General features: G+C 41.6%; 1 protein-coding gene across 1 annotated transcript; it reads right to left on the bottom strand.

Annotated features, from left to right (window-relative positions):
* Window positions 1-965: 965 nt before the first annotated feature.
* On the bottom strand, window positions 966-15473 carry kiaa0232 (KIAA0232). The gene is made up of 8 exons (XM_079668278.1): window positions 15174-15473; window positions 12694-13263; window positions 12223-12363; window positions 10547-10616; window positions 10351-10435; window positions 6850-10210; window positions 6576-6684; window positions 966-3867 (listed from the first exon to the last, which is right to left on the bottom strand). The coding sequence occupies exons 2-8, from the start codon at window positions 12928-12930 to the stop codon at window positions 3851-3853; spliced, it is 4020 nt and encodes a 1339-aa protein (XP_079524404.1). The 5' UTR covers window positions 12931-13263; window positions 15174-15473; the 3' UTR covers window positions 966-3850.
* Between the last annotated feature and the right edge of the window lie 1496 nt (window positions 15474-16969).

Raw genomic sequence — 16969 nt, forward strand, 5'->3', positions numbered from 1 at the left:
ATCGATCGCGTACCTGCAGGCTAACTTGTACTTAAGAACATGTTAGTAAGACAAGTTAAGTACATTTATTGAAGTACGGTACTTAAGTACAAGTTTGAGGTACTTTTACTTTACTTGAGTATTTCCATTTTATGTTAGTTTGTACTTCTACCCAACTACAATTAAATTGTTTACCTTTACTACACTACATTTATTTAATACTTTTAGTTACTTTAATGCATCAATAATTATAATCAAAACATATAATTATATTATTCTGATATCGACCAATCTGCAGAATGAGTACTTTCCTATACTTTGGTATTTCTAGAATTTACACTTTCCATGCTTTAAATAGTTTGCTGCGTTTATTATTATAAATACCCCTCCTCTATGTACTTTAAGTGCAGTATAAATGTCATAATGCTACCATTATCCCAGGTACTGTCTCACCTGTTCAATGCGTCATTTAACTAATCAAACTTGTTTTGCACAGCACCCTTTGTGGGATGGGCGACTGCTTGCTTAAAATATACTGACTTGTTGCTTGGTGAACTGATATTTCAAAGGTCAAAATTAAACACTTGCACTCAAAACAACTGCAACATGTGCATAGGGAAAGACATTAAATTCTCATTTTGTGAGTGTCAGATCACACAAAATATATAACATTTTATAAAATGTTAAATATAACACTATTTTGATGACAATTCAATTTGGCCTCAAATGACTATAAGCAAATAAATGCTACAATAATAGTTTTTTTTTTGGTCAACTTTTAGTCAAAACATTGCCCTTTTTTTGAATAACATCCGCATATAAAATATATTTTTAAGGGTTATTTCTTAAATTGTTTGCAGCTTTTCACTTCACTGTTGATAAGTATGAATAGAACATAATGATTAAAGCTTGTGATATGAATGAGTATCATCACCCTGCCCTCTAGTGTCGCCGTAAGGTAAGAAAAGAAACAGGTAAACTCAGACTGAGGTTTGGTTTATTCCTTTATTAGATGTTAAGAAAATCCACAATGAAACAAAATAATTGACTCAGGGTGTACATGAAATTAGAACAACACATCTACTCGGGACAGATGGGATTCAGGAAAATATAGGAAAGGGTGAAGGAGCGTCTAGTTGGGAATGAGAAGACGAGGAAAACGTCCAGTTTTCGGTGCCGGATATGTTCTTTAGACCACAGTGCAATCAGAACAGTGTCATTCCAAACACATATACCCTCACTGAATTCCTTTTTTCATCTCACACGCTTTGTGTTTTTAACACGGCCTATCAAAATGGAAGAATTAAACGGAGAAAGGTGTGATGCATTCCTTTCACCTCCCATCCAAGTGCTTTTTGTGACTTATCTTCTTACACAATTCACTCACAGATTCACACAGTCATAGCATTCTTTCAATTTAACCTCACTTTTATTCTTTAAACCAAAATATTTTTTGTTAAATCCAACATAAAACGAGTGTGATGTTTGCATGCTGTTTTTCTAGAGACAGTCCGTGTTTTTGTTTTCTTCCTGTCAGGTGTCCCTCACTCAAATCGTATCAACATGCTAAATTAGCTGAATGACTTTTCTCCGTATATTCTTTAATGTTTTCATGCGCCAAAGGTATTGCATAGGACTTTTGAATTCCCCTCCACATTGCTTATGCAACCTACGATGGCTTTTTTTTCTTCCCTAAAACTATATGTTTACGACAGTCACCTTTGTGGTTTGCGCGGAAGGAACTGTCAATAATTTCTGCTCTACAATCAAAAGAAAAGTTTTTACATTAATGCATCGATGCACTGTCACAGGTCTGAGTGTAGATTATGCTTATATTAAAAAATTCCTGAGTGTCTGGTGACTGTCGAAGAAAGGTGACAAGACCCTGAAGTTGGAGTACCTTGGGGCCCTTTTTTATTAATTGAAGTGGCATTGGATTGAGCAAACCATTGGCCTGTAAATACAGTCGTTGCAAAATCAGGAAGCCATTTACAAAGCCATGCCAACCTGCGACTTGCCGAAAGTCTGCACATTTTTAATTGCCCATAACAGAAGGATAGTTTTAGTTGTGTGCTTCAGTTTCATTGTATGTGACGAAAAGTTACCCTACTACTGGCCTCACTACCTATAGTTTTTAGCTGAAATCGAAAGAAGGTAAAAGCCAGAAGGTTTGCCAATTTGTTCAGGGCTTTTCAAATTTAAGGGGCGCTAATATGCATATGCATTTTTTGTGAACGTAAGTCTGCATACATTCACGTTTCTCTGAGATAAAGTTCTAGTCCACTCATTCTGAACCTCCACAAGTTTTGCCAACACACAAACACACACACTCACACAGTGAGATATTACTCAATATTTCAACAAGATATATTGTAAACCAAAAAAAATAAAAAAATAACACACCTCATATGAAAAAAAAAAAGCATTTGTACCTTAGAGTAATTATGCCATGTTTTTGGTTTGACCTCTACTCGCCACTTGCTTGGTTATACATTTTTTTAGTTGCAAAATGGACAATAAACCATTAGACAATGCTGATTCTGTCCTTTCTGTTTGGGGACAAGTAACTTAAAAGATGAACATGAGATTTAAACACCTGCAAGTATTTCTGCTTCTGCTGCAGGCCTGACAACTAAGAGGTTAACTTCAAATAAAAAACCAAGCCACATTAAACAAGAACTGCGATCAAGCTAATCTTTTTTTCTTCTTTTCTCAATTTTTCCGCAAAAAGATATTCATGGAGTCTGACTGTCTGGACTACAAAGAAAACTATGCCATCTACTTGTATCACAGCCATATTATGGAACTGCAATTCAAAAGATTCTTGAACATATTTATAGCACCAATATTTTGTACCATAGGAATTACAAAAAATTAAAACAAAGTTTCATTCAATTGCAACACAGGTGTCTGCAGACATGGCTGAAGTCTTATCATGTTGGGTCTTTACCCCAAAACAAACTTTTTTTTTTTTCCCCAATTATTTTACAGAATTGCATTTCAAGTAGACCATTAGTATTTTTTCCAACAAAACTCCTTTTGATTTCCTGTTTTTAAAAAAGGATTTTTTTCTTTTCTTTTAGCCTCACAAACCATACTATGTCTACTACTAGCTTTTGTAAGACTATCACCATTCAAAAATCAGACTCATTTATGATAACTTTTCACACATGGGGAATTTATGGATATTTAGAAGAAAAACTGCACACATTCTCTACTTCACATTCAGAAAGTCGTCCAAACAAACTATTTAAATTAAACTCTCGAAATTCTTACACAACTCAAAAATCTCAACTTCCTTATAATTATCTTTCTGAACATAAGATGGAAAGTAGAGTATGCGAAAGCAGTCGTTTCACACAACTTTATGTTTAACTAGAAAAAGAGGAGTGAGACTGGCTGGACGAACATACATGCACAACCATTCAGATACCAGCAACTAGCAGTATCCTAGCTCAAAAGCAAAGATGGCGGGAACAAAACTGACAAGGATAGAACAAAAGATTGTCCCTACTACCTAACTGTGAGACTTGAATGAGGATCAGCGTATAGGAGAACCAAATTAAACAAATTCTAAAATGCCTAAAGTGCATGTTTGCACATGGCATCACTCAAAGACAGAACATGTTTTTTGAGTTTTCATATTTTCTCTCACTTTTTGTTGATCTGATTGTTGATTACACAATGTTTAGTAAATTAAAACCAACAGGGGTTATGTGTGGGGGTTTTGGATGGGTGTGTCAGACAATAAGCCTACATTAGGTTTTTCCAGCTCCGAGATGAACCTGAATCTTTGCTGGTAGAGTTCCAGTCACAAAAGGAGAGGAGAATGTCCTCTCTACGACAGGAGTCCTCTGCAAAACTGGAGTAGTCAAATGTTGCTGCTCCCTGGAGAAAGAAGTCAGACGAAAAAGGTTAGATTGATACAAGTCTAAAAAGGTCCATGCTGCCTATGTTTCTCCTTTACATCTTACACTCATGACCTGATTAGGACTTTCAGCCATATTTTCACTGCTAATGTTTTTCTAAAACCCCCTCAGTGGAATGCAGGTAGCCATCACCAAAAATGGGTATACTATTTAGATAGCTCATATATTTTGATGCCTGCAACAGCAGAAGCTGATGGCCAGTATTATACAGGTCTGTCTCTAGGATCTTAACATCACAATATTGGGAACATCAAGTTTTTTTGCATGAGCAATGCTTTCTAGGTCATGGCACCTGATAGGTCATATCTTTTTTTGAATTAGATTGTGCTTTGTATATAGCACTGATAGACATCTATAAAGAGTGTCAATGTGAATGTGTTGTGGGAGGAAGGTTTGGGCCCAAGATGGGGAGTCTCTGTCCGTCATACCTAATCAGGGGCGGATCTAGAAAAATATTGATGGGGTGGCAAGAGGGTGGCAGGAGAATTTGAGGGGTGGCATCCCCTGGCAGAAGTATATGCTGATTTAATCGCAGTCATATCAATTAATGTTAACTTGGAAAGCCACAATATTTATTTTAACTGAATAACATAGGTGACATTATTGTGGCACATCAGTAAAGCCTTAAATATGAATATATAAGGTGGCAGACTCAATTTAATGAATTTTAACTGAACAATAACTGAATGAGTTTGTTTCACTCTTAGAACAGCAGGGGTACCAATGTATGCAGACTGCCGCAATAAGTACATTAATTAACTGTCTCATCAATGTTTGTTTGATACTATTAACAATCATATTATTCCTATCAGCTGTCAATCACTGTTATCATTCACATATTCAGTGTTATTATTAAATAAACTATATTTTTTGGAGGAGTTAATGATGAATGTTCCTCAAGATGCTTGGTCACCCTCCTTAGTAAGTAATTACTATCATAAATCAAAAGATTCAAAGGAACAGTTCAGCGCCCCACAACTTCATTGCAAACAGTTACAACCTGGACTTTACATCAGAAAGAACAAACATTAAAGAAGTGACTAACTGCATCAGTAAGGGTTAAAAAACGTGTATTCAGCTAAAACATATACATCGCTGCAGTAAGTTATTAACCAGTGGAAAGTCCTTACCTACTGGCCTAGTTCAATCAAAGTGGTTACTTTGTTTTGGCTGGGCAGTGTAGTTTTACGTCTTATTTGACTTTCTCAGGACTTAAAACAGTTTTTTGGGGGCAGACCCCCACAAAGAAAAAAATATATACACACGTAAGGTCATCATCTTAACAGTTTTGTTATGCTCATCGAGTCATCCGTGAGCAGAGCATCAAGTTGGCGCCTAACAGCTGAATGTGGCGATTACCATCTTGTTCAGCAAAACGCCTCACAAACGTATTAAAAGGTCACATGTCATGGCCATTTCCACTGATCATAATTCCATTGTTGAGGTATACTAAAATAGAAAAATACTGTGCAATTTTCCAAACTCACATTGGTTTCGCATACAGCATCTCTGTATGTGTATTCAGCAGTATTCACTTTCTCCACTAAATGGCTCTCTGCAGCTCCCCCCCCCCCCTCCGCCCTCCGTGATTTCCTTGTTTAGCGATACACAGCCAAACTCAACCTGAACACACACAAAGTCACAGCCGAAATAAAAACAATAAGTGTGGCTTGATATTGAGTAAGAAAAAGGTTTATAGGTTGATAAAGGCCGTGAGAATGGGTCTGCAGAGAGAATTTCGCGCAATCCCAACTGTCTGTTATCAGCCTGCAGCCAGGGAGGAGAAATCAGCAGGGCTGCCTGCACTGAGTGTGTGTGTGGATTGGTCAATTTGGACCAATCAGCGGGGGCTTAACGTAACGGCTCCGTAGACGTAACGTAACTGCTCCACGGATTGGCCCATTTAGTTCCGGGTACGTGCTTTCGTAAGGACGTACCCGGAAGAATCAAATGGATGATGACGTCATGATGACGTTTCACCAACGAGGCGTTTTGTGGAGGTATTTTCTGTTTTAGAGTTTTACTCGCTACAGGGTGTACTTTGAGGGTTTTGACTCTGCAGACCGTTTACATGCAGAAAAACCTTCATAACACACAAGGGGACGGGTAATAACCGGAAAAGCATGACATGTCACCTTTAAGAGTTAAAGCTATGGTGCGTTTTGATTCAATGCTGAGTACAGCCTGAAGAACATATCGAGGATTAAAAAACTAATGTCACAACAGGACTTAGAAAAGCTTGTCCATGCTTTTATCTTTAATAGACTCGACTACTGCAATAGTTTATTCACAGGGCTGAGAAAAAAATCTAGCAGAAAAACGCTGTCCCCCCGTTCAAATGAAATCGCCACCAATCATATTTCCAGGCTCGCGCCAGGGCCGGGGGAGGGGGAGGGGTTACAAGGCTCGCGTCTTGTGCTGCATTCACTTGCACTCGGACATTAGATATTTTCTCTCATAAATGTCCGATGAGCCACAACTTTTCTTTCAAAACGAAGCTGCCAACTGGGGTAGCAAGGCATTTTTCTGAGGTGGCAGCTGCCACCCCGTAGAACCGCCACTGTACCTAATACAGTTTCAATAACAGTTAAATAGTTGGCAGTGATTATATTTTCTCTTTGCTAGTGAATAAAATGTAAAAGTATTTTATTTTTTTAAACGGTATACCTGTACACTGCGATCCAGGGAAAAGGGGGGAACAGAGTGTGTTCTGCCACCAGCACTCGTCTTGCTGGTTGCCGGTTCCTCTTTGTCCACTTATATTTAACAGAGGGAACTATAAAAGACAAATGAGAAGTGGTTAGTGTGTCAGTAAGGTGAAACCCTTTTAACAGCCATTTGACAGATTATGAAAACACTGTGTGGTTATGCAAACAGTTTTGTTGTAATGCACTAGCACACAGAACATTCTTACAACATCATTTTAGGAGGAAACCCTCACCTCTGGAACATCTCCCACAAAGTCATAAGCAATCCCATACTTGGGGATCTGACCCACTGGTGCAGAGAAGCAGGACTGCTTTTCTTCTGAAGATTCCTTCTTTTGAATCTTGCCGACAGAGACGTCTGTCTGTCCGCCTGCAGTTGATGCAGCCTCTGCAGTCTTGCAGTCTAAGCAAATCTCTTGCTCAGCAATTGGCAGGAGGGTACTGGAGCCCTCCTGTGAATCCAAAGAGGTCTGGGCACTCTTCTCCATGCCAGACTTCTTTAATCTGGGTAAGAATTTACCAGATTCCAGTTCTGACTTCCCGTAATAGGGGCCCTCACATTCTGCATCCTCCTCCAGAGGTTTGAGATCTGCCTGAGGATCATCGAAGACGTCCACAGGCGCCAGGACGGGAAAACTCAACTCCTCCTTGTCAGTCTCGGCCTCGGAATCACTCACTCCACCGGGAGACAACTCTGAGGCCGATATTGGTCGAAAATGAGTCCTGGGGGAGATGCGAATGGCCCTGTACTGCGTCCGGTTGATGCCATATATGCGTGGGTGGAAGGCTTCATTCTCTGAGTCCGAGCAAAGAATCGACTTGGGCTTGAAGCCCGGACTGAACGAAGCCATGTCCTCAGGCTCGAAAGAACACTCGACGTGGAGGACTTGAGAGAAGGGATTGTTCAGGTTGAAGGATGTGAACGGGTATTCCAAACCTTGCTCTTCACCACGCAAGCCTCCGTAGGAACCGAGCAAATCTTCATGGAAGATGAAAGAAAATCCTTTATTCAATCCATCCCCACTACCTCTAATGGCCTGGTCACTCTGCCCAAAAGACACAAGAGGTCTCCACAGGGGCCGGTGCCCGGGGGCAAAGCAGCTGCCAGTGTTCATGAACACATCTGTGCCGGTGATGGTGAGCATATCTGAGCTGGAAGCAGACGCAGACGCAGCGGTACACTGTAGCAGGCTATGTTGGGTGTCACTAGGTGGCACAAGAGCCCAATTCTTATCCCCACTTAGTGTCTTTAACTCTCCATACACCCCTCCAAGGATGAATGCTGTGTTCTCCTTGTCAGAGTTCAGGTCCCAGGGCTTGGACGGAGTCATATAATCCCCTGCACCATCTACCTTGGAGAGTTTGTTTTTGGCTAAGTCCTGTTCTTCCTTCTTGCCCTCCCAAAGGTGATACTCTGAGCGCTGCACTGCTTTTTTCTGAGGTTCCTTAATTGGATCCCCTTTGGCCTGCACTTCCAGGCGGCTGCAGCAGTAACCGCCGGACTCATCTGAGAACAGGCCCTCGCTTGGTTGTTCTGCTCCTTGCTTCACCGTTACAGATTTTTCATCTCCTATTGCAGTCCAAATGTCCTTTATTATCCCTGAGCTGTAGTCGTCACCGTGTTGGTTTGTGTCGTCCGAAAACATGCCAGTGCTGTACTGTTTACCCTCGTCCTCTTCCAATGCTATACCACAAATGGACTCCAATTTAGATTTTTTGGTGAAGGTCTTATTGGATGCCGTGCTTACACTGACCTCCTCACATTTGCGGCCAGAGTTCGCCTGCAAGAAATCCAGGATTTCATCCTCTAGATATGTACCAGAGAGAGGAGGGATTATACAATCAATCTCTTCATTGCCAATTTGAACAGCATCCTCGGTCAGAACATTTCCTTGCTCGTTGTCTGAACGAGTCTCCTCTGAATGTGACCACGGACTGCAAGTTCTTGTTGAAAGGTTAGAACAGTGTTCAGTTTCGTCAAAGGCACTATTTTTGGTCCATATTAGCAAACGAGACTGTTTATTAGAATGCGGGTCGAGACAGCTACTAGAATCTGTGTTGTTTTCATGACCAACGGTGAGTGAGTCGCGGGGAAAAGGGAACGTGGGGCTCTCATACTGCAGCTCGAAAAGAGAGAAGCAAGATGGTTCACTGGTGGCTTCAGGGACAATTGGCTCCTCCAAATTTCCAGATAGTTTGCTCAGGGTGAACGAGACACTATCAAGGAGGGGGGAGAGGCGGATGGGAGAGTCTCCTATGAAGCTTTCTCCATCTATATCTTCTGAAGTGGATGGTGAATAACATCCCCACACTTGAGCCATGTTTTCAAGATCCTCCATTAGGAATCCAACTGATCCCAGAGGTTCTTGTGAGTCTGCCCGTATTGCAATTTTCCCATGCTGCTCAAGGCCATCTAACACTAAACAACATTCTGCCTCAACGTCTCTTTGCTCTTTGCTTTTTTGTCGAATCATGCTTAAGATCCGACTCTCTTGTATAGAGTCTGAGGCACTAGTATCCAATATGGATTGATAAATGTCAACTTCATAGAAGTGAGTGAATTCAGACAGATGCTTGTCATCTAAATCTCTACTATCCTCTGGCTGAGGGCAGCATGAGGTCCCAGTGAGTTCAACACTTTCATCTTCTGCTTCGCCAGGCCCTTCCACAAAGTGCCCATCCACAAAAGAGCCTGCTGCTAGGTACGCTCTCTGGAAGCTCTCATTGGCAATGCAGATTCCCTGGAATCTCTCCGGCAGCCTCTCCATGTCGGTCGACAAATCAAAACCATCAGGAGAGTCTACCTTGTTGCGATATTTTGTTTCCAGCTTGCTTTGCCTGCTGCAAGGTACAAAATACTCTGTGATGGGCTCAGTGTACCAAAGAGGCTCCTCCATGTATTCCTTTCTGTTTCTGGCCTCAACTCCGGACTCTTTAGCCTCCTTCCAGCCTGGATCTCTACGAATCTCTTTCAGAGGTCTCTTCCCCTTCTTGTAAAGCTGTGGTTGTTTAGCAGCGCCTCCAGTGGCGCTGCTACTGCTCCCTCCTGTATTTCTTCGCTCCTCCTTTTCAATGACCTTCACCTGCAGCTTCACCTGCCCGCTGTTGCGTGTTCTCTTATTTTTAGCAGCCTCCCTGGATTTGTGCCTTATTCTAACTGCCTTGCTTCTGGATGACTTCAAGTCACTGTGGTTCCCGCTAGAGCTTGAGCCGGCCTCACTAGAGCCAGAGGACCAGGATCTGGGTCTGTTTTTGCCCTCAGATCTGTGTCTCATCTGTCTCTTCGAGTGGACGGTAGATTTCTCCTCTGCTGCTGCACCACCACGGTATCTATTTTCTTTCTCCTTCTTGCTCCGTCGGTGCTGGCCTCTCTCGTTGGACGTCGTAGTGATGGTACCACATGCTTCGAGGTTTCTCTCTTTTGCAGCCTCCCCTTCACTGTTGCAATCTTTTGGGGAAGAGGTGTCTGTGCTGGTCTGTGGAGCAGCAGACGATGAACTCGAATATGCGCAGGCCTTAGCCTTGTTCCACACCGTCATGATCTCTTGGAGACAAACAGGTTTCTCTGACAAAGAAGGAAAGGCTTCATAATACCTGCAGTCACAACAAAAAGAGAGAACAATTGATTTAAATGCATTCATAACAGTACAGTTGAAATAAACAAATGCATGTGGATGTTGTTCTGCAGTCACTTTTGTACATAAAATGATTCACATATCCATTATATAGCTTACATTTCCACCTGGTCCTTTGAAGAGGGGGACTCAGCTCGCTCTGGAGACTGAGAGCCATCAGATTTCTTTTGTATCTGTTTCTCTTCTATAAAAAAAGAAATTGAACAAGACATTTTATTAGTGCAATTATTATTCAAATTCTTTCTTTCTTTTTTTTTTTTTTACACAACATTTAGTAATGATAAACCGAACAAACCTTTCTGTTTGTTTTGGATGTCCTTTAGTTTAGAACAAAGCTCTTCAACCAGGCTCTCAATTCCAGAGTTCTGCACAAATGAGGGCAAAAAACAATAGTTAAAATTGGTATGAGCATGTTCCAACTCAAAAACCTGTTTTGGGAAAAAAGGTTACACCTATAAAGGACCTTCTCAAAAGTCTATTGAAATTGCATATCTTACTATGAAACAGAAATGATGATGATGTCAATATCATGGTAGGGTTTTACTGATGTTACATTTTCTTAGTGATATTGTACTGATCAGTTGAATTATCAAAATCCTGCTCAGTTATTTTAAGGGGGAAACTGAATCATGTTTGTTCTTTGTGATAAAAAGAACATTAAAAAGATATTTGCAAAACAGCTATGACATAAACAAAATAAATACAATAGATAACTCAAACTCCAAATACAACATGACTCCTGAGATCTAATAGCCTTAGGTAAGAATGCAGAATTCCCAAAAGCTACATTGACAGAAAATGTGAAGAATGAAAGGCATGGGGTTGACACAAGTCAAGCCAGCTGACTTGCGAGAGCTTAGGCATGCTCGGTCATGACGGTTCTATATTTAGCTATGCTGCCGAAATACTTTTTGAAAAAATAAATAAATAAAGAGGCTAAACAACAGGACAAGGTATTGCCTCACTATGTTCTGAGTAAGTGAACATTTACTACATATCCGGTTTAGCTTACTTCCTTCTCACATTGAGCAATTTGATTCGTGGAAAATGTAAACAACAAGGGTTTGAAATAAACAACACAACAATGTCAGGTCGCAAGCTCGATCAAGCAGGCACTGTCGAGGGAAATTGCCTCAAACAAATCACCTCAGTCCTGACAGACACTTTAGCTCACTCCTTCCCTGTTCACTCATCCAGAAAATAATATTCCTTACCATGCCGCCTCATGAAAGCCAAGCAAAGTTTTCTCCTGCCCTGTGTTTCCTCTTGCATCATTGTGCTAATGCCGGTCAGCTGACAACCGACCGACTACGCTGCTCACTGCTGCAATCCTGCGCAGCGTGTGCTGGTTAAAAAATAGACTGCAGAATCCACTCCCCAGAGAGGAGCTCAACACTCCTCCTCCTGCCTTGCAGACCCTTCCCCTCCCTCCAGCTCTACGTTGTGTCATTCTCAACGAGACCATCCTCCCCTTACTATTGCCGGCAAGTGACAGAAATGTCAGTAAATCTCTGTGGCTTTATGATTCACAAAAAGGAATGGATAACAATAGATAGAATCTTAAGATAAATGCTTATATGCGAACAGCACCATTGTAAGGTCACGCATCATAAGTGTGTAAAGCATGGTTTATGTTAAGTCCTGACTTTAATATGACCCTTTTCAATGAACACCAATTGGACACAATTGAAGTTGCGATGCATGTACAATGAAGATCTTCCCTGATTTATAGCATTAGCTTCCCAGAGAGATTTATTCCATGTCTATTCACCGTGATTTATACAATTTACATCTGCATGACTGCACATTAACAAACAGAAAGTATTACTAGTGTTACAAATTGGTGACGTGCCTGTATTCAGACTGCTTTTCACTTAAAGGTTTCATAAAATAAGAGGCAGGTCAAACAAAAGCCTTACTTGAATAACACTCCTTTTAAATGATTATATTGATATTGATATTAGTGCTTACTTCATCAGATGCAGAGCGGAGGCATTGCACAGCAGCTTGCTTCTTCATTTCCTCGAGACTCAGGTCAGTCCCTCCTTTCTTCTTACTCTTGCCCCATTTCTTTCCAGCTCCCTTCTCCCAGCCCAAAAAGATGTCATTCTCCTGTCACACAAAACGAGAAAGTCAGTAACAAAAAGACACACTGGTGTTACTATTACTATTTTTTTTAAAGCATAACAAGAGCTGTAATGACAAATGACAGAGATCAAAGGATGTTGTGCAAGTGCTATGAGGTGAAAGGAATCCCCCATTGTTAACCTCTCCTGGCACATTGGTGTTTTTTCTAATGAGCCCTTTATATTCAAAAAATAACTTCCCTTCCTAAACAATGCGTACTGCCCACTCACTTGACAATGCAAAACCCAAACAGTTGACAAACTGTTTTTTAAGTTTTTTGACAAAGAATATTTCCAAACATTTGTGGCTGCTTACCTGGTCCTGCAGGTCATAGTCGTAGCTGTCATGCAGAAGGAGGCTGAGGACGTAGCGGGTGTAAATCAGGGCATCTATCCCGCACTTCTCAAGCTCCTGGCCAAGCCAGCTTTGTACTGGACCCAGCGACTGGAGCAAGGACATCTCTGAGGCAGGCAGGGGGCCAACGAAGGGATAGGGGCAAGAGAGGTTTTCAGGAGGAGCAGGACCGTCTGAATCGGTGCTCACTGGACGCATGGGACCTCAGGTGTTGGCCATTCTAAGGTGGAGTAACATTGTGATGGGTAGTTACTGTAGGGTGGTCGGTTGAGAAGGGAACAGAGAGAGGACGAGGCAGAACCTTGGGAAGAGGGGGTAGTCACTCCAGCAGGACGCACTGAAGCGACTCTGCATGGGGAGGCATGTAGGATGTTTTTTTTTAAATTATTGCTTTTAGCAAAAAGGGGATTTTACACGTCAGGCATGGCTTAGGCTGCAGATAGACCTCAGTGCTGAGCAAAACACAGGATGTGTTTGCGTCTCAGTCGGAGTGGTCCATTTTGGGGCTACGTCTTACTTCAACGGCACAACCTGTAACAGAGCAAACATAAATTGGTTTTCAATATTTAATGTAATCATTTTAAAATAACTTTGAAAAGGACGTAGTCTGACTGTTTAAACTTTAAAGCCTTGCTTACCAGCAAGCTAACGGGCTCATGAGAGATCATGAACTCTTGAGATAATGCAGCAGCAGTTCTTCTAATCATGACACTTTTACATGTGATAAACAGGTTGACAATGTGATTGTGAATGAAGGGATAGGGGCAAGAGAGGTTTTCAGGAGGAGCAGCTTAACTAAGTTGTAAATGTGCTTCACATTTACAACTTAGTTAACTCTTATTCAAGTGTGCATGTGTAATAACCATCTATCTATGCAACAGAGCATAATAACTTTATTACAGAAGAACTGTTCATGATCATGACCATGTAATTTTGAAACGATTGGATGAAAGCAAGGCTTTGTAAAACTACTAAAAGAGGAAGTAACATGTTGCTTGTTATTCCCTTCATTGCAATCACATAATCAACAGCTGAATAATTTAAATTGGCAAATAATTACAGTAAGTATGTCCTGGATTTGTGCCAATGACAGGACAACAATGATAATATAACTCGGGCAACGGGCCGGGGATCGCTGGCTGTCAAGTGCATGTGTTGTATATGGCAGCAGCGGATTAGGGGACCGACGTGAAGAGCAAATGGAGGCTGCGGCGATTTGATTGGCTGGACCCGTCGTCCCATTATGGTTTAGTCGTTTGCGGCGTCAATAGGGCAATATCAAAAGTTTCGCAGTATCCGAACCAATTATTTAGCACAAATAAATATATCACATTTTAACAATGTCGGTATATAATAAATACGAAAGGACAACAGCTCAAATAAGCTAGCTCCATTGATAATTGCTAAATATGGCTGACCAGTGTCTACAACCCAGCTGTTTCTTGTATTCACATTAGCCCCGGCAGCTAGCTTCAGACTGCACTGCCCACATATCAACTTCTTCCTACAACCCATTTTTTTCGCTGACATGGAAAGGGAGCAACGTAATGCCATTTGTACATAGTTACCGGGCTAGTTATCTTTATTTCAGGTGCATTGTAACGTTGTGCAAATAGGTATAGTGTAGCTAACGTTACATTGCTGGGCTGCCGAGTGCGGCAATACAAATACATAACAGCCAGGGACACTCATAAGGATTAAGAAGTATTGTCATTACTTTGATTAAATACTACACAATCAGTGTTTGGTAGCTGCTGAAGTGTCAACAAACGTTAAAGTGACTTGTGATAGCGTCACTTTGCAGTCAAATGGCAAGGTTAGCTGGACCACCGACCTTTAACGTTAGCTTATGAGCTAAGTTAGCCAAGTTAGCTGCCAAGAGCTGCTCGTCTCCGGTCAATAGCACTAAGTATTAGTTTTACGGTACCATAACGGGCATCATGACAGGTTAACACCTATGTTATATTGCAGTGTTATTAATGTAACTCCAATTGCGATGTCCCCCGTCCCCGAGCAGACTAACGTTGGATTGTTATGTCGGGCAGGTGAACGGAGGCTCCTATGTACAGTGACATTAGAGCCCTGGCCGTGCTCCATTAAATAGTTAGCTAGCAAACCGCAACACGCAAACGTTAGGCCGAGTCTAAACTTGCAGTTGGAGCCGTAGCGCCCAGAATGGCCAACAGTCAACATACATTGTGGCAAATTGTCCTGTACAAATTGAAACAAACGTTTGCTATCGTTAGCTTTCACGTCCGCTTGTTGTGACCGAGGGGGAGGCGGCTGCCCGGGTAGGCAACAAGCGGACTGTCAGACGTTTTCCTTTCAAAATGTACGCCATATCGTCATACAACGACAGAGTAGGCTAACTAAACACAAAACATGGAGAAAAACAACACAGTGCGACAGTAAGTTCCAAGCCGGTTCACTGGTTGACCTACCTGCCGTGGGCTGAAGTAAAGAGAAGCGGCGAAAGGGGAGCGGCTATTTCTCTCCCGCTGCCGTTCCGAGCTCGAGCTCTGGAATCCGCTGCGGTAGCATCGCGTATCATGGACGCCGACAGAAATGGCGCTGTTTTCACATCCACTGCTTCTTCAACAGCGTCAAGGAAACTGGCGACATTCCGGCTCGAGCATAAGGAAGGTCATTCCTCGATGATACTCATACCCAGAACCACAATGTCCGCTATCGAAAAGCCAGTTTCATTCAGAGAGATTCGCCACCCTCCGCGTTCGTATCTAGGCAACAAGGCAAACCTCTGCTGTCCTGTTCTCAAAGGTTTGATTCCTCCGCTAGGGTATTGCATCAGAAGCCCAACTAGTGCTCTTAATATTTGTAGGCTAAAAGTAAAATGATGAATTACAATGCGCAGATTAAAGTCAGTATTACACATTAAATAAGAGACCTAATATTCTCTCTTGGGTCAACGTTATGATAATTTCTTAAAATAAAAAGAGACACACACAAAGGTTTTCAAAAGAAAAAACACACTAATATTTATTATTAAATACACAATATAGCGTACACAATACAATATGACTAGACTTGTCAATTTTCATTATTTTTCTTTTTAATGTTTCTATGATAAATAATAATAATCTTATAGTCTACCAAGTAGGTGTACACACCTAATAAACGTAGTCAACATGTAACACACATTTATTAAAGTTAAACCACAACAGAAATACAAATGTTTGTGCAATTGTGCCATTTGTATAAGTATTACCTTTTATAAGTTATAGGTCCTACATCTTTTTTTAAATAACAATACAACTGCTTTTCACAGATGAATTTCACTAAGTGTATATATGTGTGAGTGTATGTTGTGGGTGGTGCATATTCTTTAGGCTCGATCAAGGGTCCATAGTGTGGCACACTTCAAATGCCCTCTGGCCCCTATAGGGTCATGACCTCTGGTGGGAAGAGACGAGTCAAGGGCTATTGACCAGCTGTTTGTGCTCCTGGCACAACACACACACACACACACACACACACACACACACACACACACACACACACACACACACACACACACACACACACACACACACACACACACACACACACACACACACACACACACACACACACACACAACCCGATGCTGCATTGCCTACTCGATTAGCAGGCGTTATTATCTTCATGGGTTTGAGTTTGAGGTAAGTGTGTGAAAACAAAAGAGGACAGGAGAGTGTGCACGTGCAAATGAGAGCAGAAAACTAAATAAAGGGAGAGAGGAAGTGAGGTGTGTCTAAGTGAGGCAGCAACTGGCAGGTTATACAGGCAAGTATTTAACTACAGTTCCCAGGGTCCATCAGAGTCAGCAGAATAATATTGAGTACTGCTTTTTGATCTTTAGCTAAGGCGAAACACAAATGACTGCATTGAGGCCTGATCGAAGTGGAAGTGTTTTCCTCATCATCCTGTCACTGATAACATCTCCTCTGAACCTCCGCTTCCGCCTCAGGCACATCACATGCAACAACATAACATCCACAGAGAAACTTCTAAATCAGCACTGCTGTTTGCTCCAACAGCTTACTCATTTGTTAAGTGAAAGTCAATTTGGAGCAGATGGCATGGCTAAAAGATGCACCATAATCCTCTCCCAGGAAGGGGGCTATAGATGGGGGAAGGGGCCTCTAGGTGATTTCACTCAAAGGTTGTGTACTGTAAGATAAGTGTGTCCCACGAAGCTTTAGTGTTACTTTGCACCTTCACAGCAGGTTCACATGCT

This window comes from Notothenia rossii (assembly GCF_949606895.1).
Source record: "Notothenia rossii genome assembly, chromosome: 3".
Lineage (NCBI taxonomy): Eukaryota > Metazoa > Chordata > Actinopteri > Perciformes > Nototheniidae > Notothenia > Notothenia rossii.

Coding starts and splice junctions, on each gene's coding strand:
- kiaa0232 (XM_079668278.1), bottom strand. CDS start 12,930: ATGCGTCCAGTGAGCACCGATTCAGACGGTCCTGCTCCTCCTGAAAAC. Junction 10,436..10,546: donor CATCCAAAACAAACAGAAAG/GTTTGTTCGGTT, acceptor CTTTTTTTATAG/AAGAGAAACAGATACAAAAG. Junction 6,685..6,849: donor TTGTGGGAGATGTTCCAGAG/GTGAGGGTTTCC, acceptor TGTCTTTTATAG/TTCCCTCTGTTAAATATAAG.